This window comes from Haliotis asinina, chromosome 8, assembly GCF_037392515.1.
Source record: "Haliotis asinina isolate JCU_RB_2024 chromosome 8, JCU_Hal_asi_v2, whole genome shotgun sequence".
Taxonomy (NCBI): Eukaryota; Metazoa; Mollusca; class Gastropoda; order Lepetellida; family Haliotidae; genus Haliotis; species Haliotis asinina.
This window is the reverse complement of record NC_090287.1, coordinates 64,860,572-64,886,867: the sequence shown is the minus strand read 5'-3', so window position 1 is coordinate 64,886,867 and position 26,296 is coordinate 64,860,572. Positions and strand designations below refer to the sequence as shown.

General features: G+C 41.6%; 2 protein-coding genes across 2 annotated transcripts in view; one reads left to right on the top strand and one right to left on the bottom strand.

The window, feature by feature from the left end:
- LOC137293669 (protein jagged-1-like) overlaps positions 1-4,498 on the top strand; it is a 76,581-nt gene extending 72,083 nt beyond the window's left edge. Inside the window, exons 20-23 of the mRNA XM_067824359.1 lie at positions 289-555; positions 1,211-1,342; positions 1,501-1,654; positions 1,985-4,498. Of these exons, the coding sequence (XP_067680460.1) occupies positions 289-555; positions 1,211-1,342; positions 1,501-1,654; positions 1,985-2,412 (981 nt within the window). The 3' untranslated portion in view covers positions 2,413-4,498. The remainder of the gene's footprint in view (positions 1-288; positions 556-1,210; positions 1,343-1,500; positions 1,655-1,984) is intronic.
- A 2,398-nt stretch (positions 4,499-6,896) lies between these two features.
- Positions 6,897-26,101, bottom strand: LOC137293671 (protein ARV1-like). The gene is made up of 6 exons (XM_067824361.1): positions 25,968-26,101; positions 23,231-23,350; positions 21,837-22,002; positions 14,639-14,726; positions 7,975-8,123; positions 6,897-7,735 (listed from the first exon to the last, which is right to left on the bottom strand). Exons 1-6 carry the CDS (start codon positions 26,055-26,057, stop codon positions 7,641-7,643), a joined length of 708 nt encoding a protein of 235 aa, XP_067680462.1. The 5' UTR covers positions 26,058-26,101; the 3' UTR covers positions 6,897-7,640.
- Positions 26,102-26,296: the final 195 nt, after the last annotated feature.

Genomic DNA, 26,296 nt, shown 5'->3' with positions numbered 1-26,296 from the left:
TAGAGTAGTTTTATAACGAAAGAAAGTACTCGTCTTACATTTTGTCAGTTCTTTCTCCAGAGGTAATGGAGTAGCCTAGTGGTATTCACTCATTACCCCTAAGATCCAGGTTTGATTCCCCAATTGTCTTATATTTTGTCTGAGACCCGTGAATGTACGGAGTAGAATAGACCTTCAGCAACCCATACTTGCCATAAAAGGCGATTATGCTTGTCATAAGAGGCGACTAATGGGACTGGCATAAAGAAAAGAAAAGGCATAAAGCCAAAGTTACTGTTCTGTCTCCAGATATGGTGCGGTCCACGGAACTGCCTGCCTCACCCAAACACCTCGGAGCCTGTGGTCCACTGCATGAATGATGAGACCTGCGTGGTTCAGACCAAGGAGATCTGCTTCACCCCTCCCTGTCTGCCCTGGGGGCAGTGCAAGAAGGTGGACCACATCAAGGACCCCATGCCCCAGGGGCTGGAGACAGCCTGCACCCCTAACTCTGCTAATCTTGGCAACAACTGCGCCAAGATCACTCTTGTCTTTGACAAATCAAAAATGCCTATGGTAAGTGAATGATCATGAAACCCATGTAAGTATTGGGTGTATTGATGTAGGACATTATGTTTGTAAGAGGTGGATGATTGTATCATTTAGTCAGGTTCAGTAGCTAGGATCACTGCATGTCATGATTCCGAGTTATAATAATCACTGCACACAATATCAGTCACAGGATTGTCTGGTCTAGACTTGATAAGCTGGTATCATGGAGCTGCTACAATTGATCTTGGTATTAAACAAAAGGACAGCCAGTAAGTCATAGAGGAGAATGTATATGTTTTCCTGATAATTCCTTGAATTAACCTGACTGGCAGCAGTGTAGTGGGTTAAGGGTGTTGGGTTAGTGTAGTGGTTACAGCTTTAACTTATCTTGCTGGAGACCCAGGTTCGATTCCCTACATAGGCATAAAGTGTGAAGTCTATATCTGGTGTCCTCTCTTGTTGTATTGCTTGAATTTTGCTAAATGCAACATAAAACCAAAAGTAACACCTGAGTTTGACTGTCCACATGGTTCTATTGTATGTAACCAGTTCATTGTGGGTCAGACTGCTGAAAAAGAATAGAATAATTCTAGGTCATCCCATGTTGGTATCAACACTTGGCTGAGATGATGACCATTCAGTGTTAGCCCATTCATTCATTTGGATATGTTTGTTTTAGGGTGTGTCTGTTGAGACGATCTGCAACACTCTCCGTCAGCTTCCTGTACTGAGGAAACTGGCCAATCATGACGCTCTGTTTATTATGTGCGGGATCAAAGAGGGTCAAGTTGACACAGTCGAGGTCACACTGGTAAGATATTGGTCAGACTCAGATCCATGTTACAGCAATACTTCATATACTACAGTCAAACGCCGTCAAAGATCAGAGGTAGGACTGATCAGTGCGAATGACTCTTGCTTGGAGGATCTGTAGAGGCCAATCAGTTCACTTTTGTCATTATGTTTCAGTCAACGAATGTGGCAAGTGGCGAGATGGACCCCTTGATCCACACGGCCATTGACCGTGTGACAGATGTTGTCAGTCACAAGCAAAGCAACAGCAGCGCCCTCTCAGCAGTCAGGGAGATCCGGGTGGAGAGAACCATTGTTGACAGAGGAACAAGTAATTATAGTTTTGCATTATTTTGTCAGTGCTGATATGCGGACTGTTGATTGGTTTATAGTTAAACTGAATCTGCCATTAGGAAGTTCTAGAATTGAGGCATTTGCTACACCAATGTTTCAAAATGACAGTTTGGATGATGACACCGGAAACAATAGTGATGGATCCAGTATACATTACTGTGTAATGCTAGGATTTGCTAATCTTGTTTTTTAAACTTGCTCTAAATCAGTAAACAGTTTATGTATTACGGTCTCGGTAATGTTGATGATGTCAATGATTTTTTTCTTGTTGATGCTGTTGTTGATGCTATACCTTTCTCCCCTGCAGGACCCAGCTACTTGATTCCTCTGGTGTGTTCTATCATGGGCATCATTGGTGTCACCAGCATCATCATCCTTGTCATCTGGCATCATCGGCGGCAACGTGCACGGCGCCAGCGACTGGAGAGTTATACAAACTACCAAAAGACTAATAATGAAAATGAGCAAAATATCCGAAGGTACCGGAATCCATTGTTTGGCACAGACAAGGGTGGTGGAACATCAAAAAACATCTCTGCAACAGAGTTGCGAGATATTGATTTAGAAAAATATGAAAAAAGTCCCCGGAGGGATCCGACCCAGACTGATTCGTCAACAGACTTTAATGACTTCCGAGAACACACCCCTCCTCCGAAAACCTCTCACAAGAAGGATATCAACATTGAGATTGACATCTCAAGGACTCTAGCCAGTGACAGAGAGGTGATAGTGTAGACAGTGTCCCAGTCAGGATTTGGTGCATTTCATCATCATAGCGTTCAACAGTTCATGGTCCATTTTTTTCACGCTCATTGCTCCACAGTATTCATGCTCATTTCATCGTACACAAAGCCTAGAGCACTGTTTTGCCAAAGAAGTTGGAGGATTCTAGATTTCAGTGTGCTTTGTGTTGGAATATGGTTCCGTGTTTTTACTTTCGTACTTCTAATTCAAATGTTCAATCAACATCAGAGAGACAGGGATCTCAACCATGATCATGTGACCACAGGACAACCAATCACAATATATTTATAGGTCACATGACATGAATCAGCCAATTATTACTGAACACATCAGTGGATGTGTGTCTCCAGGCAGCAGACATTTGCTTCTACATTCATCATAATCTCCTTATATGGAATTGTATCCTTATATGGAAGTTCAACGAGTGAGATGTTCTTGTGCCACCATATTTATGATGTAAACAATAAGATATTAGGAAGGATTTCTTGGAACAAGTTGAAAAGACGTCTTATCCTTAATACCTTGAAGATGTTAAAATGGCTTTTGAATGCCGGTGTTCTGAAATGGCATTATTTGAAGATTGGTAGAATCTTTTCTTGTTACTGTGAAATGTTAAGTACTTCACTTCTACTGAATTTAAGTTTATTTGCTTCAGGCAACTTAACATCAGGAAGATGGAACAAGTTTTTCGTAATGTTTTTGTGGGGTAAAATGTTATGGTTTTTGAACATTTTGTGAAAAGAATGTTTTGTTTTGCATTTGCACTGCATGAGAAAATTATAAATAACTGTTTCAAAGACATTGGTTGGTATGTGGAATTATAAATGAAATAATTAAATAGTATGCATACTTATTTTCCGTATTTACCAGCAGATATTGACAATGTTGTATGTTTAAATCAACCATCAGTATAGCATTACAGTTAGTTTGTTATTTTCCAGAGAATGGGTGTTTGTCATTGTTGTTACTGTTGTTTTAGGAATAATGTTTGATTTTTTTACCTTTTTTAATATACAAATGTATAATATTCATGAAATGAACCATAAAAACATTTTTGTTTTTGACTTAATTCAGGTTTTGAATTTTATCTAAAGATGTAAATTGTTAAGCCTGAAAGTTTTTGTAAGTTTTAATTATATATTTATTATTGTTCCATGTTCTGTTTAAGTGAATGTATGTAAATTAAATACACATACTTTCTGTAATTGTGATGACCGGTAAAGCATTTCTGAGCTACATTGATATATTTATTTACAAGCGATATATGTATATACAGATACTAAGATGAGTGGTAAGGGCTTCATCTAACAGATTGAAAGTTGGACCTTGGCATCTTGAAAACTATCTACTTCCTAAGGCAAGGCTTAGTTTGTTTTAAGGTTAACAGATTGGGTTAAGAGATTGAAAACATAATGCCTTTAAATTCTGCTAGATTCTTTCAAATAAAATATTTAAGTTCCTTGCATTTTGTTTATTGCCATAGTGAATTTCTTACACAATTGTTCGTTAAAGGATAGCAGTTCTGTAATAAAAGGCAAAGGCCTTAGGAAGTAATGACTTAGAAATGTTAGTGAATGAAAATAGAATGTTTGTTTGCAAAATAACAATTTCAGAAACCATGTTATAATTTTCAAGACTTTCCAGATGAAACCCTTTGTCACCATGATAGGAAGTACCAACCTATTTATTCTGTGTAAATTTTTATTGGAATATATAATCAGTTTGTATGAGGTATGTTCTCATTGTTTTCAACTGAAGTGGCTGAAGTGCTTCCTTCATCTGATTGGTTGAACATTCTTTTACATCAACTATGATTTGATGTGTACCAGCCAGAGAGAAACGTCTCCTTGACTCAACATGTTTTTATATAAACTTTGTGGAAAGACGTTTTGGCTTTCCAATGATTGAAGACTGGGATATCATGGTGTTAACAATCAAACATTCTGGAGAACAGCTTTGTGAGATTAAAAAAAAAGAGATTTTGAAAAATTAAGTGCCAGCTTCTGTTACTTCTTGAACATTGATACATGTATGTCCAAACCACTGGTACATGTAAATTATGGAGTAAAAGAAATAGAAAAAAGTTAGCCTATTGTAAAACTAGAGTTTTATCCTGAATTCATAGATTTTGCTCAGAATGTTCTATTTCTGACATACTTGTTGACTTTGTTCATGCATGTATTGTGTCAAAATTGCATCAATTTGTGCTCATTGTGTCACTCAAAGGTTGTCTAGCTCAGACCATGGCAAAGCTTGAATTTTGCATGTCTGGTAGGAACTAGAAACTCAGTGAAACACACATTGTGGGTTTACCTACCCAATTTTTTTCGAAAATCGATAAAATCAGAAATAGAATTTGTCTTGTGCAAACTACAAAGTTTAATGTTCCCAAAGGTTCAATATGAAAATATTGGTTGAGGAAGGAGAGGAGTATGTTTCATGTAAGGCTTATAAACAATTGTCACGGACATCAGGCGTTATAAACTGACGTACACCTTTAAACTGCTGTTTATGGAATTGTTTTTTATATCACAAAATTGAGTTTGTATATATGTAAATACAAGTGTACATGTGCTGTTATTTATGGAGTGAGTGAATTAGACATCATCTGAAGTCATTTCCGTCAGTATTGTACAAATTGGGGTTCAGTACACTCTAATGTATTTGTCTTGTGTTGACAATTCACAATATGTGGTAATCCATGCTGTTTCTTATGGTTTCATAATGAATCCCAAAGGTACCGTACTTCTGACCTGATTGTGATCCTAGAAGGTGGGTGTCTTGGACCTCCAGTGTTGTGTTAGCTGTGAATATACACACTAGCTGAATTAACAGGCTTTCTTTACTAAATATTAACTCAGCATCTTCATGTGAGGCTTTCATTTACTCTTACACAGATGAAACGGTGACATTTTGGGAACAAAGAAATCTTGCAAAATTGTAATTGCAGTGTGTACTTAAACAACTTCAAATTAAAAGGAATTATGAAAATGGTTCAAATATGAAAAATTATTGAAAAACATTTGTCACAGTTGAGAGAGTTTTGTTGTTATTTTGGGTAATTATGTCTCTCACTACTTTAGGTAGTTTCATCTTTTTCATCAGAATACAGTACTTTGAAAATACGAGGATTCCTTAAGACGAAGCTAGATTACTGGTCAGGGCATCCCTGCATGAAAACTTAGAGATGTTTTGTAGTGACATTGATACAGTGAAGACTGACTGCAAATAGCACTAATGTGAGTTTGCAAACTCAACATAATCAAGTTTTTCAAATGTTAGGTTTGAACAACAAACTAGCAAGTGAACAGCATCCATTGTATCAATGTGTTTATTGTACCCAGCGACTTCTTAATCCCTCCAAATACTGTGCTGACTCGTGACTTTCCACGACGTGTTGTCTGCAAGTTGCCGTGATTAATGCTTCTTGTTCTAACTAACATTACATGTTGTGATGTGAACGTCTCGGAGCGGTCAACAGCGTCTCGCCAACAACAGCGCAAACAACAGTAACAGCAGCAGCAGCAGCAGCAGCTAATCCGTCGACCGAACAAAGGCAGCTACGTTCATGACCAAAGTCATGAACCATTGTCCCATCATTCGATACCAAGTATCAAACCACAAATTGTGTATTATCCATCATGAGAAACAAGGGGAGTTATAAACTTCATTCATGTTTTGTATTTTTGATGAAAGAGAAAAAAAATCTGGGAGAGATTTTTCATAAATGTCCAAATTACACCCACTTTGTCTTGTACTGGGATCCATGTTGACTGGCGCTCGGAATGCTGCACCTTAACGTCGCGTGTCATGCCTGTCACCACGAACATGTAACTGTAGCACGTGTCCCACAATGCAATGCTGATTGTCCAGACTGTTTCGACCTTGGCAGCGTGTTGCTTTGAAATGTAGATGGCCTAGCCAAAGTCTGCTTTATCTGTCTTGTGATGTACAATGTAGCAGATGTCATAACACTACTGATGCGTCTTGTGTAAATTTGTTACTTGATGAATACTTACAAAGAATTGATTTCAAAATGGAAATATTTTTATTGTGAATGGCAAATGTATTGAGAGTAACAAATCTTCAAATTGACCTTAAAAATGTCTACATGTAACACAGTTAGGAATCATGTATGTGTTGTTAAAATTTCTTAAAGGAATTGTCATGTTTGATATCAGCATTGTATATATATATCTTGTAATAATCGTGTTACAAGGAAACTGTGTAATTTGATTTTGAAGTCCATTTGCTAGCTTCCATAGTGTCCCCCGTCATATGATGTCTTGTGACTGGCAGTTCATGTTTCATGTTAAGTTATTCTGTTGTCTTCATCAGCGATGTCGAAGCGAGCGTGTATCATTGTGTGTGTGTACTTAATGCCTCATCTGGTTAGTTACATTTTGGTGATATAATTTCAACAGAGAGTTGAAACTGCACGTCTTCATCAAAATAAAACAATAAAAATGTGAAGATTACATTGACTTTGTGTATTTTCATTTGATAACTTACACTGAACAGCAAAAGAAATGCAATTTTCAAAATAATAAAATCTCATAAAAGTAAGCATTCATGTTTTTCTTCTATTTAAAATTTGACAAAAAGCCAGAGTTGCCTTTCTTATGCTATTCAGTATATGTAAAGGTGATCAGGGTAAGGAGTAAGACAATTCACTGAAGCCCACAAGGGTTTCAGCATGCATTCCCATGCGTTCAAAACCATCATTTCATGTATAAGATTCTTCAAAGGCATTTACAACTCAACTTCTTGATGTATTTTTCACTTTTCTGCTCTTGTTCTTGCCCAGTCAGGTGGTTTGGTGATTGATTTCTTATTATCACCAAACTACCTGACCAAGGGCCAAGATTTGTCTTGTATCACTTCCTATATTGACAAACACTAACATCTAATGTATTGAGAGAAACGGGGTTCTTGTGCTAGTTTTTTGCAAGATTACACCTCTATCTCATCAGGGAAGAGCATGAATGGGTTTCACATATTAAGCCCATGTGGGGAATCGAATGCAGGCCTTTGTCAAGACAAGCAAAAACACTTTCACCTCACTACCCCTCAGCCCATGGGACGTGATTACAGGAAGAAAAATGCAGGCCCCAATTCAGCTTCCTAATATGGGAGTTTACAGAGGTAAACCTTCAATGTCCACGTCATGTAATCAGACAGGCCATGACACCAGTGTCCAAACGAAGCAGATGTCTAGGTCAAGTAGGCAGACAGGCCATGACACAACACTGTACAGCAGAACCTATGCTGATCACAGATACAGCTTCCAGTAGGCTTGATGCTGGTCCAGTCACTGAAAAAAGTTTTGTTTCATCTTATATGGGTTAAATTAGCTTCATGTTCATGGTTTCAGTCCTATGCAAGGCAATGCAAATTCAAAATATGTTATTCAAAATAAATTAAAGACATGACAGATTAACTAAGTAATGTACTAATTGGAAGTTCTTCACCTCTTAAGCAGTGATAATATATGTTCTGTTCAGTTAGTTTCAAATGGATAGAAGTGTCCAGTTACATAGAGGGAGTACAAACCTCGAAGAGCCTGCACATAGCAGGCCAAGACGTAAGCTCTGCTAAGACTGAGGTAGATGGCGCTGTATGTCTGTCCCCACAACATAACAGGAATCACAAGCACCTTCCCGAAGTTGGACCAAATGAGGGAACGTACAACCAGCGGGATGCTGAATTACACATTGTCAATGTACAAATTACTGTAATTAGTTTATGAGATGCCAGAAAGAAATAGGTTCTGAAATTATACATGACTTCCATGTCATAGACTGATAGTATAAAATGACTATATTACTACTGTCTTTATTTCAAGTCTAAAAAGGAATGCTCCAGGAGCTACACTATTATGACTGTCAATGGCCCAGCCCTCTGTAATCAGTGAGAGATGTAACATACACGTGAGGCTGCCTCCTATAAAACGATTTGGAACAGGTGAGCTCTTCACAGGTTGAGAGTTTCAATTCTCGTGAGCAACCATCAGCGTCATTGTCCAAAGTTGGAAATTTTAACTATAAATTGTATATTTATATACTTATCCTATTTCACGTTATGCATCTCTCTTCGACCCAGTGTGGAAATGTGCTGTCAGCTAAGTTGAATCAAATCTTCTTGGCCTCTGACCACCCGACCTCTGCCCCCGCAACAGACGCCTGTCAATCATCCTGCACGCCCAGCCGACCACGTGACGTTCTCTACTTGACATTCTCTTCTTGGAGCTCCAAGTAATATGTGATGCAGGGAAGGAAGGATGGGCATCCATTGCATGAGATAGGATAAGCATATAAATATACAATTTATAGTTAAAATTTACAGATTTTTAAACTTATCCTATCTCACGTTATGCACAGTTGGCTGGAGGGCCACAGATTACCCTCTGACACACTGTACAGGCGAGGATGCATTCCACAAGGAGGCCAAGAGTAGCACCAACTCCCGATATGCTACTCCATTATTGTGACGGGTTGCTTCGGAAACCCCTTGGCTTACACGGCACAAAAACTCTAGGGAGTGGGCTCTCCCAAGTAAATGTGGTTTCAAAAGGACGCAGTTTGGCAAGGAATTAACGCCGCCACCCCACGATTTATCAGGAGACCCCAGTGATCTGGCACGTCCCTGCTTCGAAACTACCCCCCACAGACACACGCTGGACAGCAGTGAAAGGAGGAGTAGCCCGGATGCTCAACTAGTTGAACGTTCGGTACCAATCTCCCTACTTACCAAGGTGAGAAAGGACCTAGGAGCGAACGCTTCCAAAACTGTTAGGTAATCGGAATTCAACGCTTCACTGACATGATTGCTCAGAGAGTAGAAGTCAATAAGTGGAGTGTCGATCATCTCTGCACATGCACAAGACTGCCCGCACAGTCTATCCAGCCATGGGTAGGACAGTGCACCATTCCCTAGTTCCCTAGGAGAGAACAATCTAGCCCACTTGAACGAAGTACAAACGATATGGATAACATCGATATCATTTATTATGTACATAGCTAGACCGGCGATGCTTATCTGCATGGATGGGTCAACGACACCTGCTGCGCCAGGACCAATGGACCAAATTGATGAAGGCCTTCGACGTCCGTAACTGACACATCCCGTAGGAAATGAGCGGCAAACACAGTATCTGACTTCCAAAAGCAACCTTCCATAATGGCTTGCAGTGAACAGTTCCTATGGAGCGCCATAGTCGAAGCGAGCGCACGTGTCTCATGAGGCTTTGCGGATGAAGGTGGTGGCAACTCCGCAAAGGCGTACGCTCGCAGAATCGTGGATCTCAACCTGAAAGTCAAGGTTGTACGCGATACTTCTGCTTTGGAAGCCATCGAAAGCGTGATGAAGAGCCTCTTGTGTAGTCTGTGGCAGTCCTTAGAGGCGGCTAAGTATATCCTCAATGCCCGAACTGGGCACAAGGATAAATCTTCAGTGTCTTCTGGGCCGTGGATAGATGACAGCGGGGACGTACTGAAGGTACGATCCGGCTGTCCCAGTAAGTGGTTCAAATCCCAAGTAGGGGCTCGAAACTTCCGAGATTGATCCGCCAATTTATACGATCTCAACAGACACTGGAGCTCAAGGACAGTAGACAACTTTACTCGCTGCAATAATTGTGTTCAGTGCGGCTAAGTAGGTAGATAACGTAGCACCCTTCAACTTCCTAGTAGACCGTAGGTGTTGAAGATACTGTGCAACCATCTGTGGTGATGCTGTCATGGGAGACACTTGTCATCATAAAGCGACCTCATGGATGTACGATGGGCTATAGTGATGACTGTAGCAACACGTTTAGAATAACCCTTGGCCGTTAATGACCGATGCGAAACGTGCAGATGGAGCATTAGTGGAGACCAGTGTAGTTGATAGGAGTGTGGATGCGCTAGTAGATCTGACCGAATGGGAAGTGGCACTGGATCTGAATAGGCTAGCTCTCGAAGATCTACGAACCAACTCCTTGTCGGCAAAAAATGGCGTGACCAAAAGCAGTGTCATCTGCCAAGTTGAACCTAACTTGAGAAGTACACATGGAGGAAGGGCCGTTGGCGGAAACGTGTATACGCTGAGACCGTCCCATGGAATTGCGAGGGCATCTAGTCCCCAGGTTAACAGATCCAAAATCGGAGACACAAACAGCAGTAGTTGATGATTGAATCTGGTGGCGAACAGGTCTATAGTCGGCTTCGTCAGCGGGAGGCAAATAGCCCTGAACACCTCTGGATGCAGTTTCCATTTCGTTGGGGACGGATGCTTCAGATCTGACAGAGAGTCTGCGATGACATTCTTTACCCCTGGCATGTGATTGGCTCGAGCCACTATGCTTAATGAGTCTACCAGGTTGAGTCCACCTCAGAAGCTGAGTCGAGCCCGTCGATCCCATCCGATTGATGTATCAAACGACTGTTGCATGGTCCGACCTTATCTTGAGAGGTAAACCTTTTAGTTGCTCTTGCCAGTGAGTGATAGCCAAAATTACTGCCCTGAGTTCCAAGACACTGATGTGGTACGCGCGATCTGCGGGAGACCACTGACCTGCCACTTGCTGATCAAGAAGGTGAGCTCCCCACCCATGTAGTGACGCATCCACATACAGGTGGTGAAACAACACCAACAGCTCTAAACAAACTCCGCCGCAAACGTTCGATTCTTGCATCCTCTATAGTAGATGAGAGTGAAGCTCCCTGGGTAACATGATCAATACGGACAGGTTGCCCTTCCTGATATGAGGAGCAAGAAACATTTGCAAGGGTCGAAGCTGAAGCTGACCCCGGAGAATGAGAGCCTGAGCAGACGACAATAACCCCCATAAGCTCCTGCCATTGCTGGAGCGTCCTACCCTGAGACAAGGCAAAAGGGAATCAGACGTAACATCTTGTCGAACCTCTCCCTCGGCACAAAAGGTTTGCTGGCCTGAGTGTCGAATACCGCCCCGATGAACTGTAGACGGCGTGTAGGGATCAGTTCCAACTTCATTAGATTCACCAACCAGCCTAATAGGCAAAGAAGCCGCAATGTGAAGTAGCAGAATTCCAGCATCGTTCCGAGCCTGGATGCAATCATCTATGTAAGCCTTGAACACAATCCCCCTGCGATGCAGAAATTTGGTGATCGGCCTCGTGACCCATGTGAATAGCCATGGGGCAGAAGAAATTCCAAACGGGAGCAAAAGCCATTGGTAGTGAATGCCCTGGAACAGGAATCGGAGAAACGTCCAATGTGTCAGGCAAATCAGAATGTGCAAGTAAGCGTCCTGCAAATCCAGACTGACCATAAAATCTAAAATAAAATTGATAATAATCTTGAGCAATGCTACAGACACCATTCGAAAGTGAGGAGCGGTCTGTAGGTACACAATCATGTTGAATATTAGTCTCAGCTTGTCTCAGTCTTTCTTTGGAATCAGAAAAACAGGGGAATAAAACCCTGAATCCACCGGCATTGCCCCCAAGGACTCTATCGCCCGCTTCTCCAGTAAGGTGTCTATGGTGACTCGCAACACTTGTAACTGTTGAGTCGGGTAAGACCTTTGCACCGGTGACCTGGTCAAGGGAGGCTTCCCAACAATCGACAACTGATACCTGTTGGACAGAATGGGCATCACAAATGGATCTTCTAAAAACATCCAATGCGCCACATAAATCCCCAATCCTCCCACGGCTGAATGGGTACAACTGAGGGGGCAGAACCCAGTCTGGCTCTGATGTCCTTGAGTCACTGCTTAGCTGTCTTCCTGCGGTCAGCCTGGCCAGATTCCCCATAGGGTCTAGGTGCATCATCTGATCGCCTCTATTGATTTGTACGGCCCCTGTTACCTCTGACTCAAAAGGACGAATTGACACTTGCATACAAATCCGGACTGGAAGGCTCATACCGGGCGGACCGACTCCTCCATCTGCAATCTCTGTTACTTCAAAAGCTCCACAGACACCTGCAGGAGCGCATCTTGGCTCACCTTGCTAGCCACTTCCCTAATAGTGCTGTTGAAGAGCATCCTACCCGATCATGGTTGACGGAATAGGTCCTTACAAAATCTGTCCTCCCACGATGACAACTGCAACTGACCCCTCCTGTGTATGGCAGTCAAGTATGCAAGGAAATGTGCAATCAACTCCAAAATGCAGTTGAATTGTTCCTCTATCAAACCCATCGCTGCCCTTATATAAGCCTGTTGGTGTGTAGAAGCATGTTGCAGTGCCATGGCTACTCCCCCAGAAGTCGTGAGTACCATGTTCAAGGGTGCTGAAATCTTCCTCATTGTCCCATCCAAGTGACACAGCTCTTGGTCTTCTACCATAAAGGGAGAATAGGACCTCTGCTTCCAACCCAGAAGTGAAATATCATCATCAGCTGGCGGAGATGTGATCAACGACGAGAACCCATGGACATGCGGCGCAGACAGGTTAAAACAAGGCGAGGTAAAACCATCCTTAATCTTCCTCAAATTGCTGAATGCTGCATCCAACGAAGTAACCAACTGAGAAATGCATGGCCTTGGGGGGAATGTAATCGAACCAAAATCGCCATTGTCATGATAAAAGTAGACAATGTATCATCCGAAGACGTACTACGCTGTAATTGTAGTTTGTCAGCGATCCACACAAGCAGTGAGGACGTATCAACCACATCAAAACTTCCATCAGAACTCAAAGAATCATCTGAAAACAGAGACGGTGTAGCCAATCGCCGAAGTCTAGCCAACTCATGAGATACTGTAGCCTGTGACGTGGTTACAGGCAACGACACAGGAGTCACCGCATCCTGACACCGAAGCGCCGCAGCCACTCGCAATACAAAAATCATCAAAGTCCATGGGCTGTGACGTAACTGCTTCCAATCCTGGAACCCATGAAACTGGTAAGGTAGGCACAGCAGTCGAATGCGGTAACCAAACGCTGCTCCCGTAACACCTGAACACCCCATCAAAAGGTAACGAAAAGTGCCCTCACCACTGAAGTAAGCACATGTGGAACTGACAAGAGGTGCACTCCCGCACCCCACACTCCCAAAACCGCTTCCACTCAACCCTGCATGTTGAGTCACTACCCTGTGAATCGGCATGGAACTGAAACCACTCTGAGGAATCAAAGCGGTGATTCCACTCGGCACACCCATAAACAAAGTACTCCTTGCCGTCATCAGTGAATCGGTGAATCAAAACATGCCGATGCACTGGAACGAATTGTTTGGGGAATCACTGGAGTACGATCGACACAAGGCAGCACTGAACCATGCTGGTGAATAAACAATGCCCCAGAGCAGGTTGTTGATTCGCCAGAGGTAAGATGAAGGTCACATTGTGAATCGCTGCATCGATTCCAAGAGGTTGAGCGAACGCCACATCATGTTGCTGAAACGCTTCCCCATGATTTGAATCGCTACCACTCAGAGGATGGGATAGCGCTCTCGTAGGAGTCCCTTTGTGCGCCTCCCTCAAACACTCTGGGATGTCACGATCTCATGTAGACGATCAAAGCACATTCAAAGCGGTAAAAGAATGTCGATCCATCTGCTGAATCGACGAGTGATCTGGAATCGCAATGATCAACATCGAGCAAGAAACGACTGGTGGTTGAGAAAGCACTACCATGCATGGTGGTGATGAAACTACACTAGCGTCCATTAAACTCTCCAAAGTCGACAGGTGAGAAAACTGCCTGAGAAGTCTTCATCTGCCGACCTAGATGCAGAGCGCTGTGCCACCAACTTAGGACAGTTATTTTTTGCCTTCTTAGGCACTAAAGAACCATCTTCTGCCCTGTGCCTATCTCTATCTGACGTCCTCCTCTTATTCACCCGTCGGTACAGATCAAATTCATTGTCATTTAATCCCATACACAAACTACATCGTCAATCACTACATCAAGCTATCAACTCTCTCGAGAACAACACGTCCAGCCTGTGGTGCGACAAGAAAGAGAATGACAAGTAGAGGATGTCACATGGTCGGCTGTGTGTGCAGGATGATTGACAGGCGTCTATTGTGGGGACAGAGGTCGGGTGGTCAGAGGCAAAGAAGATTTGATTCAACTTAGTTGACAGCACGTTTCCACACTGGGTCGAAGAGAGGAAGAGAGATGCATAATGTGAGATAGGATATGTTTAAAAATTTCCAGACTATAAACTGTCGGGTGTTATGACAATAAGTAGTGACAATTCCTATCACTGTTTTTACATGTCATGTAGTAACTCAACCTACTTGAGTTGTGGATTTTGCAGTCCACCTCCTCCCTTTCTCTGAAGAATACATAACACTGTCACAACTGCCATGAGAAATATCATTAGCTCTGAAAAAAAACAGATAATAAAAAATGCAAAATAAATACAAAGTCTAAAACAGAGTAACTCTTACCAGGGACATCCTCTATCACTAACTGATTAGCATCAATGTAAGTAAACAGCATACTTTTAAACAATAACACAACCACTTACAGTCTTTGTTTGAGGTATTTCGACACTTAATATAATGACCAAAAAACATGACCCTTTGTTCCCATACATGGGAATTAAAGTACAATTGGAAACAGAAAACTGATATGCGGAAGTGTGAAATATTTGTTAAAATACGTTCAGCCTGACTACAGTTCCACTGGTGGGGAGATAGGGAACATGGAAAAAGGACTTTACTGACAAGAGATGAGTGTAGAAATGAGCAATGGAGATTTTTGCAAAGTTCCAAGCAACTTCTTTGGAACATACCATGGCCCTATGCAAATTGGTGTGCGATAATATTGTATTACATAGCTCACTTTATAAATGCCCATTCTGAAATTATACCTAGCTTCATTTTAAAAAATAGCTGAAACTGTCATGCTGAAACTAGTAAGAAAGTAGCTGCCAGGGAGTCTTGCTGTCACTATCAAAAAAATACAGGAGGGTTCTCTCAAATGCAAAACCAGAATGTTTGAAGCAGATGATTATTGGGGTGAGCTGGGGGATAGAGATATCAGCTAAGATATGATAATTCAATAGGGGAATGAAAGTTGGGAAGTACATGGCATCTCCTAACATATATGACATTATCCAGTCCTGTTGATCTTCGGGTGGTCATGCCTGCTATATATTTTAAGACATTTAATACAATGCTTTTGTACGGGTATCAGGTATCATACTTGTTTACATATCTTAAGATAAGCTTCATGAAAGAATGTAATGTTCTGAATAAAATTGATATTTTGATATTTTATACTTATCCTGACACATGCTTAATTCTTTTTCTCCTCCTCCCTGGCGAAGGTAGTAGAATAACTGAAATCCCTTGAAATTCCCTTCTAAAAGAATCGGAAGTAAAAATACACTCACCCACCAGTAGCCTCCCCTTTTGCGCCAGTTTGGTCACATGATCGACCATGCTTGTTACTCTCTCCTATAAATCGCCTGACATGAGAATTTTGAAATTCAGCGTGCCTGTGAGGCTTTCGTCATGAGTCAGGATAAGTATAAAATATCAATTTTATTCAGAAAATTACATATTTTTCCTTTTCCTGACTCATGCTTGCTTACAGAATCCGAGAGAAATGGCGGTGGGTCAGGCCACGCTGGATTCTGCTGGCTGTCAAAATTACGTCCAATATTTCCCCCCTTAATGGGAACTTGTAACAGCGATAACTCAGTCCTGCTCTTCTAATATTCATTGTAGATTCTTGGGGGATCACATCCAGTTGAACTTGTCTTCCACGGAAGGCTTTGTTGACTGGCACATGACATCAAAAGTAACTAGCATCCTGCTAGTTTCTGATGCAACTAAATGTCAAGATATAGCATTCGAGACTAGGTGCGACCCTTCTTCATGTACAAGTGTCTTCATTACGAGTACAGGATCATAATCACTCATGCTAGTCTGTTCAAGACATGCATATGGACTTTCAACCCTTATACTCCGCAGAGTGTCTGGCTTCCACAAGAAACATGATAAATCGGGTGAGTGAAGTCAGCGCCTTCGGGTGACTGTTAGTTGCTGAGCAACGATGAGAGGCCCAAACTGATGAATGCCAGTGACGTCCTCCGTGGCTATGTCTCGTTTGGTTGGCAAACACTGTGTTTGACTTCCAAAAGCAGCCCTCCATTATAGTTGCTAGTGAGCAATTTCCATGTAGCACTAGTGTAGAGGCCAAGGCTCTGACTTCATGTGGGTTGGAGGCTTGCGGCGGTTCCAATCCTGCTTCTTTGTAGGCTCTCAGTATAACAGCTCTGATCCACACTGAGATAGTGTTGCGGGATACTTCCGTAGGTGTCTCAGTAGATATAGGGATAAATAGTTGCTTAAAACATTGTCTTCTAGACTTGGTTCATGTGAGATATATCTTCAGTGCTCTGACTGGACATAATGATAGGTCTTGAGTATCACGAGGTCCAAGGATTGAAGATAAAGCTGGTATGTGGAAATGTCTATCCGGTTGAAGCTGCAGTTGATTATTTGCAGTAAAATCCCACCATAGACCCGGATGAGCTGTCTCTTGATTACTTGCATCAGATCTTGTGCGATTGAAGACCAGAGCATGAATTTCTGACATTTGTGCAGTTGTAGCCAAGGCAATTAAAAACTGCGTCTTCTGTGTCAGCAGTTCAAATGAGGTCCGGTCAAGCGGCTTGTATGCATCACTTGTGAGATGTTGGAGTACAATGTTTAGATCCCAAGCTGGAGCTTTAAATCTGCGTTGTTGATCTTCCAATTTGAAAGAGCGTAGTAAGAGTAGCTGAGGTACTTTAGTCAGCTTCATCCCTGTTTTCATTTTGATGACTGAGCTGAGAGCTGCCAAGTACATAGATAATGTAGAACCTTTCAGACCTCTGGAATGTTGTAATAATCTGCTATCTGAGGATATATCGCCTTCATAGCCATTCTTTCTTCCTGGCGTATGCCTCAAATCATTTCCACTTGTCATCGTGCAAGTGGATTTCCATAAGGCTAAGGTAGCTGCTTTCGCTGCCCTCGCCGAGTATCCTCTGTTTTAAACAGATCTTGATACAATCCATTCGTGAAGGCGGAATGCAGATGGATTGCCGTCCGGATGTTTTGTGTGGGGACGGACAAGAAGATTTTTCCAATCTGGTAGTTGTAGCGCTGGTTGTCCCAATTCTTCTATAAGTGTTGGAAACCAATGTCTTGTTGGCCAATAAGGCGTGACTAAAATCAGTTGTAGTAGTTTCATCAGTCTGAATTTCTCGATGACCTTTGGTTGCAGCACTGGAGGGGGAAAGGCAAACGTGTTAAGTCCTTCCCACAGGATGCTGAGAGCGTCTGTTGCCCAGGCTAACGTATCTGGTACCAGAGATACAAAGGTTGTTGTCTCTTTGTTGAACCTTGTTGCAAATAAGTCTATTTGCGGCAATCAAAATGTCTGGCTGATTAGTGGAAACGCCTCCCAATGCAGCAACCACTCTGTAGGTGATGAGAGATTCAGACTGTCGACCATGTCGAAGATGAGACATGTCAGGTGTAGTAGAGATGGAGATCTCGTTGACCCTTGTTTGTTTATGTAGAGGGCCACTGTTGAGTTGTCTGTGTGGATCATCAGTAGCTTGTCTCTTAGTGTTGTCGACCAGTGATGGATAGCATGAATCACCGCTTTAATCTCCATCTGGTTGATGTGAAGAGCACAATCTTCTTTCTTCCAGATTCCTGCTGCAACCTTGTTGTCTAGATGGGTTCCCCATCCTTGAAGAGAGGCGTCTACATAGAGATGGTTGTTGAATGCCTGCTCTAATATAAATGTTCCTGCGCAGACGTCTGTTCGGCAATTCCAGCAAAGTAGAAATGGCTTCACATTGTCTGGGAGCGGAACCTCACCTCTGTTGTTGAGATGAAGATTCAAGAAGCGTTGTAGTGGGCGTAGATACAGTCTTCCTCTTTTGGTCATATCCCAAGCTGATGTGACCTAGGAGACACTGCAATTGTCATAGTGTCAACTGAGAGTGTAGTGTTTGATTTATCATGTCTTAAATCTTGACCCACCAGTCCTCTGGGATGACAATCTGAGTCAACATGGTGATGAAATGCATCCGGAGAACTTGAGATGAGCGCCTCGTTGATGGCGTCTCGTAGTGGTGTCGAGCTGAGCAAGCCGCTTGTTGTCTATCTTGTAGGATCTGTTACAGGCAGTACTGATTTATCATGTCTTGAATCTTGACCCACCAGTCCTCTGGATGACAATCTGATTGTGATGAAACGAATCCCATGGTGATGAAACGAATCCCGAGACCTTGAGATTTTGTTGAAGTTCCAATTCCAACTTCAGATGATTTACTAACCATCCCAGTTGTGCTAGTGGCCTGATGGTGAAGTCTAAATGCAGTCTGAGTTCATTTTTCTCTTGATGAGCTTGTATGCCGTTGTCCAGGTAGAAAGCGCTGCGTAGCCCTCTCAGGTGTAGATAGTTGATGATGGGTTTGGTTACCTGAGTAAAGAGCCATGTGGCCGAAGATATTCCAAACGGTGGGACCGACCATTGGTAGTGGTGACCGTTGAAAAGGAAGTGCAGATATTTCCTGGATTCTCGATGTAACTGGATGTGTAGATGTGCATCTTGTAGGTTGATGCTGGCGAGATAATCTTCTGGATGGATGAGGTGTCTTAGCTGAGGAAGATGTATCATCTTGAAGTGCTCTGGTTTCCACAGAAACTTCTTGTTGAATTCCTTCATGTTGTACATGAGCCGAAAAGTGTTGATGGACTTAATCATCATGACTTCTCATGAGTCTTGGGCGACCTTCCTTGCTACCTCTTCAATCTTCCCATCAAATATTGCAGGCGCTGACCACAGGGCTGGATATAAGGGCTTTGTGAAGTTCTCACTCCATGATGAGGTGGACAGGAGATCTTGTCGACGAAGTAGATTCAGTCCCGCAGTAGTAGAGGTGGGGTGTTTGAACATAAACTGCTGAACCTCCTTCTGTGTGATGAGTGCTGACAGGATCATTCTCTCATCTTCGTTAGCAGGATTGCTAAACTTTGAGATAAGCGTCTCGTTGATGGCGTCTCGTAGTGGTGTCGAGCTGAGCAAGCCGCTTGTCGTCTATCTTGTAGGATCTGTTACGGACAGTACTGATGACCACGTATTCTTTGTCTACATCAGGTGCTCTGATGAAGGGCTCCATATGATGAAGAGGGAAACGACGAGTGTTGAACAGCGGCACCTGTTGTTGCTGAAACTTGCTTGCTGACTTGAATGCCGTAGATAGCGTCTCAGGAATCTTAGGTATTGGAGCTACTGGCGGAAAAGTTAGCATGTCGATGTCTTCATACTTCATCCTATAAGTGATGGCTTCGTTGGAGTCCTTGGATGGTGAGACTAAGTCCAGACCATTCGTGATTCATGATGTGACTTCAGAGTCCAAGAGGAGGGCTTCCTCTGGAGATGACGATTGGCAGTACTTATCATCATCTCTCCGTGAGTGAGATGCATTTGATGAATGCCGACAATCCCTCCTATGTGAGTCCAAGTCTGAAGGGGACAATGAGTGCTGATGGCGGCTTCCATGAGTTAGGGAAACTGATGAAGATCTTCTGCATTGACGAGTAGACCTGTGAGTGCATTCATCTGAGTGAGCATCCTCACTCACACGAGTGTAGTCACCCACATGAGTGCACTCGCCTGTGCGGGTGCACTCACTCGACGTCAGTGGATCTCTTTCCAAACTGCGACGGGATGATAAGGACGACGGTGATGATCTTCCTGAACAGGTACCTATATACGCCTCCTCTTCATCGTCTGGAGTGAGTGCAGATATAGCTGAGAGCTCACATGGAGCAGCAGTTGACATATTTGAAGATTGCAGTCTTTGTTCTTCTTCAAAACTCATCATGTTCGTGGTGAACTGCTGCATGAAGGATCCTGCATTGGGTGGCTGCGATGAGTGGAGTGACGGCTGACTTGTAGGGTTGTCTGCTGCAATGACCAAGGCTGCTGACAAAGTCTGCTTGTTGTGTAGAATCAACGGTGGGTCGCTGTAGAGGGACGATCTCTTCACCAAAGGATGTATTCGTCAAAGTATGTTGGTAGGTCTAGGGTTTGTGATTCGCTGTACCCAAGACATAGCCCTGGAGACACGCCTGACAGGTCACTGGAATGAATCTCAGCAGAAACTGATAAACGGTTACCTGAAGTTAGATCACCCGATTTAGACATGGCTAATGCATGCCGACGTTGCCTGTCCCTTGCAGACCGTGAACAGACTGAATATATAAGGTAAATTCTGAATCAGATAAATTTCGGCAAAATTTACAATGAATAGTAGAAGAACATATGGGCTTACATGCCGGACAAACTAAGTGTGGGTCAACCGCTGACAGCCGTAATCTACACTGTGAACACAATCTCATCAACTGAGACTAAGTCTCAGTTGATGAAATATGTGCTAAATAAAGACACAATAATTATGAATATAAGAAATTATGATGCATATACATAAGCCAAATACCGCATACAACATAAATTTAGTTAAAGGACCAAAATAATTGAAAGACTTATCCTATCTGGGACCCCAGGTGCCTCCAGCCGACCTCATTGGGCAATGGATGAGGAGAGAGTGACAAGCATGGTCAAACGTGACCAAATTGAAAAGGGTGGCTACTGGTGGGTGAGTGTATTTTACATCCGCTTCTTTTAGAAGGGAACTTCAAGGGATTTCAGGTATTCCACTACCTTCACCAGGGAGGAGGAGAAAAGCAATTAAGCATGAGTCAGAATAACGAAAAACTAAAATGCGTAGGATGGTAACATATTCAACATACATGAAAAAGCACAAAATAACTTTGAGATGACCCTTTATGCCTGTAGGCAGCACATGCATTTCATGTCAGGTGAGTTGACGGTCTGTCGATAAACCTGGCTGAGCAATTAACTGCCATCTACAGTCGGATCTATTGTTTTCAGCAGCAATTCGTATTTTTTCTAAATTTTGCCCGATTTTACGAGAAAAAAAGCTTTTCTGGCTATCCTCCTATGCATCCCACTGAATACCCAGTTAGACCAAAGTGGGTTATTTCATCATATCCTATTTGCAGTTGTGTAAATTTGAGGGGTACAGAGTAACAGTCTAAAAACAGTTTTATATATTTGTGACTGTACATTAGCCCTCCACATGAGGCACTACATAAACCCAACCCAACTGCTCACCTACCCTTCCACCATGACCTAATACTGACAGCCTGTGTGATGAGCATCATCTTGCTAGTCTGACAACTGCTCAGAGGATCAGGTTTCTAAAGTCTTGCCTTAAAAACTTGAATTTCGAAGATGGCTGTCCCCAGTCTGAGTAAACTTAGTCAAAGTACTTTTCGTAACACTCCACTACTGAGTCTAATGAAACCTAGTAGGAGGTCACATAAGGTAAGCTTTGAGATTTGAGATCAGAACACTGCTTACCAAATCGCAAATTTGGACATTTGTACATACCTACTGCTGACACAGCATAGTTGTAGTACAAGTTCCATTCCAGAGCTGAGTAGAAGACATAGTCTGGTTTGATGGGGCCAGCTGAGGGGACTTTCGCATACCGGTCCTGCAGCAGCCTGATGAATGCCTCACAAAGGAGGATCACCAGTGTAAACTTCCATATCGCCTGTGTAGAGAAAGCCAGTGGATGAGAATTGTTACATTAGTCAGCTCAAACTTCAAATGTTAAATATCATGATCTTGGAGAATACCATGGAGAAGATATTCCTAACCTGCTATCATCAAGTTCTAGAGCTTATTCACATGCTCTGTTTAAGTGTAGTCTTTCTATGGGACCATATATTAGTGTTATTAATATGAGTAAATTTTGCAATTCTTTTACACAGCTTCATTCTGGTTTCCATCTGTTAAATATTGAGACAAGTAGATACACAAATAAGCCAAGGTATCCCAGGTTATGTAACGTGTGATAATTGGATATATTGAAAACAAAAATACATTTCTGCCAAGTTTATGCATGCCATTCTTTATCAAATTTCACTATATTGATGACTTCAAGCAATATATTATATATATTATGCTGCAAAAGACACCACCAATCAAATATGGCTGCAAATATGTAATATTTCTGTTATAGGCCAGTGGCCCACATACACTTGTGAATAAAGAATCTGAAATACACATCAAGTTACTGAGATGAGTTTGATGCTGCTTTGAACATATGCAATAAAATATTGACAATTATGAGACAGGCTGGTTCCAGGTTGTCCATGGGTTTTGTCAGCTTTATGATAGAAGCAGATTATTTGGAAACCTCATCTGATGAACACCTGAGCTGGCAATGCTCTCATGCTCAACGAACTGCAGTGTAAAACAAATTATATAAAACTCATATTTGGATTGGGTCAGTCCACGGTAAGACAACAAGAATACAAAGTCATCAATATACTCCAAAATGGTGAAATACTCTTCATGAATATGTTTAATATTGAAGATGATGTCAAATGTTTCGGAGTGTATATGGCAAAATGGAAGGAGAGTAATGAAAGTTCTGCTCCAGAAAGGAGCAGAAAATGCATGCAGAGTACATTTTAATAACAAACTGCAAAACTTGTTGTGGGAATAACAAAATACATTTGTGAAGCTCTTTCACACTATCACTGAAAAGAATTTTACACACATTTTGTGGACCCTGTGTTCAAGTGAGTATGTGTGTCTTGTCTTATTCTGCATTTAGTAATTTTCCAGCCATATCACACTGTAGGAAAACCTGAAATTTGCTTCACATATTGTACTCAAGTAGGGATCAAACACTTATCTCTAGAATTGGAAACGAATACTTTATTCATGTGACTACCCTCAGCCCTCAAATGTTGTATACAAGGTGTACCCACTGTCTGCACAGTATTGATGAGGATGTGTCTGAAGGCAGGAAGTTTCAGCAGCAAAGCATCCAGGTAGATAATGACAGGTTCATACTCTATATATTTGTCCACGACTTCATCACAGCTGCTCTGAAAAACATAAACATACAGATCTTTGAGGTGGTATTTGAGGTATCAGCCCAATTAAAGGTGTACATGATACTGAATGTTGGTAAGTTAACAGCAATAGTTGTTCTTATGCCCTGTAAACAACAGATGGTGATATCTACGTATAACCAGACACAAAATATTTCATTCCATGCAAGGAATACAAGTCCATTGCACTGCATGCCCCATGAGATGTCAAAGCGTATGGTAGTTAAAACTGACATATTTTGCTGATGCTGTATTTAAACGGGTTCTAGTCAAAAGGGCCAAAATGAAAAGTCGAAAAGGCTGAAGAAAGTGACCAAATATACAAAAATTAATAAATTACAAAATAAAATGGTGTAAATGGTGTTCCAGCATTGAAAACTGACAAGAGTTGTGAAGGAGTCTGTCTGCTGACGAGTCTGAGATCTTTGCTGCTTGGCGCCTGAACAAACAGGGACAGCTCAGCCCAAATGCCCTCCTTACAATGGGTGCCAGTCAAATCGCCCCAGTGACAAAACGCCCCAGCAAATTTGGTCAAATCACCCCAGATATTTGGTCAAATCGCCCCAGGTTTGGTCAAATCGCCCCAAGGGGGTAGTCAAATCGCCCCAGTTTATTCAAATGGTCTGATGTATGCTATAAATGCATGGTTTTATCAACTTCCATACTAAACCGAAAGCCCAAAGAAATGTTACATCTCTTCATATGTAAATAATTTCCCTACTATGTCAGGTTGAAGAACCGATTTGTGTGTGCTACATAGACTGTTCATTTCAGAAGAAGAGTAAGTAATGCTGTTCTTTGTATGACGCTCGTGGACAGTGTTAAACCCATGTGTTTAAGAGTGGTATCAATTGTTCAGTTTGCGATTAATCACAGAAAACAAAAGAGACTTTGAAAAAGGCAGAATTTAATGAAATAATCCATTGGCATTCAAACATGCCTGAACTCGCCGTCTCACAGAATATGTCAAACGTCGGATGAAAGCAGCTGGAATCTGTCTCCACTCGTCCATCAGAGCAGCACTAAGTTGTTGACGCGTATGTGGTTGTTGCTGACGGAACCGGATCTGACCATCGAGGTAATCCCAGAGGTGTTCGATGGGGTTTATATATGGTGATCTTGCATCACTTAGTTAACATGTTTTAATAGCCTGTTTATATCCATACTATTTGACAAGACTTATTTACAAAAGCTCCAAATTATTTTGATAAGTATTATACCATACTTGTTGACCAAACCTATGAATTTACGGCCTCACTTTTTGACAAGAGTAATTAAAAAAAACCCAGCAAATTGTTTTCATAAGTATTATACTATACTTGTTGAGAAAACCAATGCATTTATGGCCTCACTTTTTGACAAGAGTAGCTGTAGATTGTTTTGATATGTATTAAGTCCCATACTTGCTGACAAAAACTGTGCATTTACGGCCAAAAAACATTTTATACAAGCCTTTCATTTAATTCTTGTAATTTACAAAAGCATAGATAACATGCAAATAATTGGTGTTATAAGTGTTGTCTATACTTGAATATTACTTTTGCTGTTATCAAATACTAGTTAAATACTTATCAGACACATTACTACATAGTATTATGTGAAGGCTGTAACATGGAAGTTTTATACAGATTGTAATTCTTTGCCAAATAATTGGTATTACGGTGTTACCTAGGCATGGGATATTACCAGTAATATAACACATAATATTATGTGAAGAATATAGTATGGAAGTTGACAAAATAAAGCGTTTGTGGCATATATCAGACCATTTTGAATAAACTGGGGCGTTTTGACTACCACCCTGGGGCGATTTGACCAAACCTGGGGCGATTTGACCAAACATCTGGGGCGATTTGACCAAATTTGCTGGGGCGTTTTGTCGCTGGGGCGATTTGACTGGCACCCCTTACAATTTGTTCCAAAAAGTATGCCCAAAGAGTATGTGATTGATTGAGAGGATGTGAATGTTGTGTATGTTATGAACTTGTGTGAATTAAATTATGTGTTTGTGTACATTACGAACAAATGAATGTGGTGTAAACTAAAGTATGAATGAATGAGCTAGTGTAAATTATGAATGAATGAACTTGTGTGAGGGGTGAAACTGTGAAAATGAAACTTTGCAAATTTTACTCTTTTTGCTAATTATTACCACTTAAATTGCCATTGCATGATTTAAATTATTATTACCTCTTATATATGTATTGCCTTTACATGATGTTATGTTTTAATGCTATGTTTCAATATATAATGTTAATCCTTTCTGATCTTTTTTTGTTTGACTCTTCTGACTTTCACCAAGCCAAGGCCCCTTTGACTTCCACCTCGGCTGTTTTGTCCTTCGGCCCTTTGGACTATATCCCCATTTAAACCCACTGACACATCCACTTCTGAAATTTTCGGAATATCTATAACCAATCTTTGCCAAGTCTATATTTTCCCCACATAAAACACATATTTCAAATAATATAATGATTAGCGGAAGGAGTTAGTGCATGGAGGATCTAGGGTCTGTGTCAAAAAGTTGAAAACAACGGGCCAAAAACGAGGACACACGAATTTTGTCCAGATATTCGAAGGCTTATGTGATGTAACTGTATGTGATACGTACACAATGACTTATTTTGATTATCCCTCCATTAAAGTCGCGATATAATTCGTCTGCTGGCTTTCCACAACTTACACACTGAAATTTGCTCATGTTGGGTACATTATTAAGGGGAGGTCACTCCAATATTTCATACCGGAAGTTAAGGGTTCTGAACTCCGCACATAGAAATGCGATTTGTGCACTCTTGAAAACTTCTATAAACTGACAGTGTTCGAAGCTTATGCCATACCTGTAGTAAACACTGTCGTTGGTATTTCATATGCACGTGTCCATGAGTGTTGACTAGCATATCAAAGGGACATTGACCTCTACTTGTCTGTCCAAGAAAT

Excerpts from the sequence above, each read along its gene's own strand:
- LOC137293671 (XM_067824361.1), bottom strand. The coding sequence starts at position 26,057 with ATGAGCAAATTTCAGTGTGTAAGTTGTGGAAAGCCAGCAGACGAATTA. Across the intron at positions 14,727-21,836 it reads CTATGCTGTGTCAGCAGTAG|AGCTAATGATATTTCTCATG; the intron begins GTATGTACAAAT and ends GTTTTTTTTCAG. Across the intron at positions 8,124-14,638 it reads CTGCAAAATCCACAACTCAA|CATCCCGCTGGTTGTACGTT; the intron begins GTAGGTTGAGTT and ends TGTGTAATTCAG.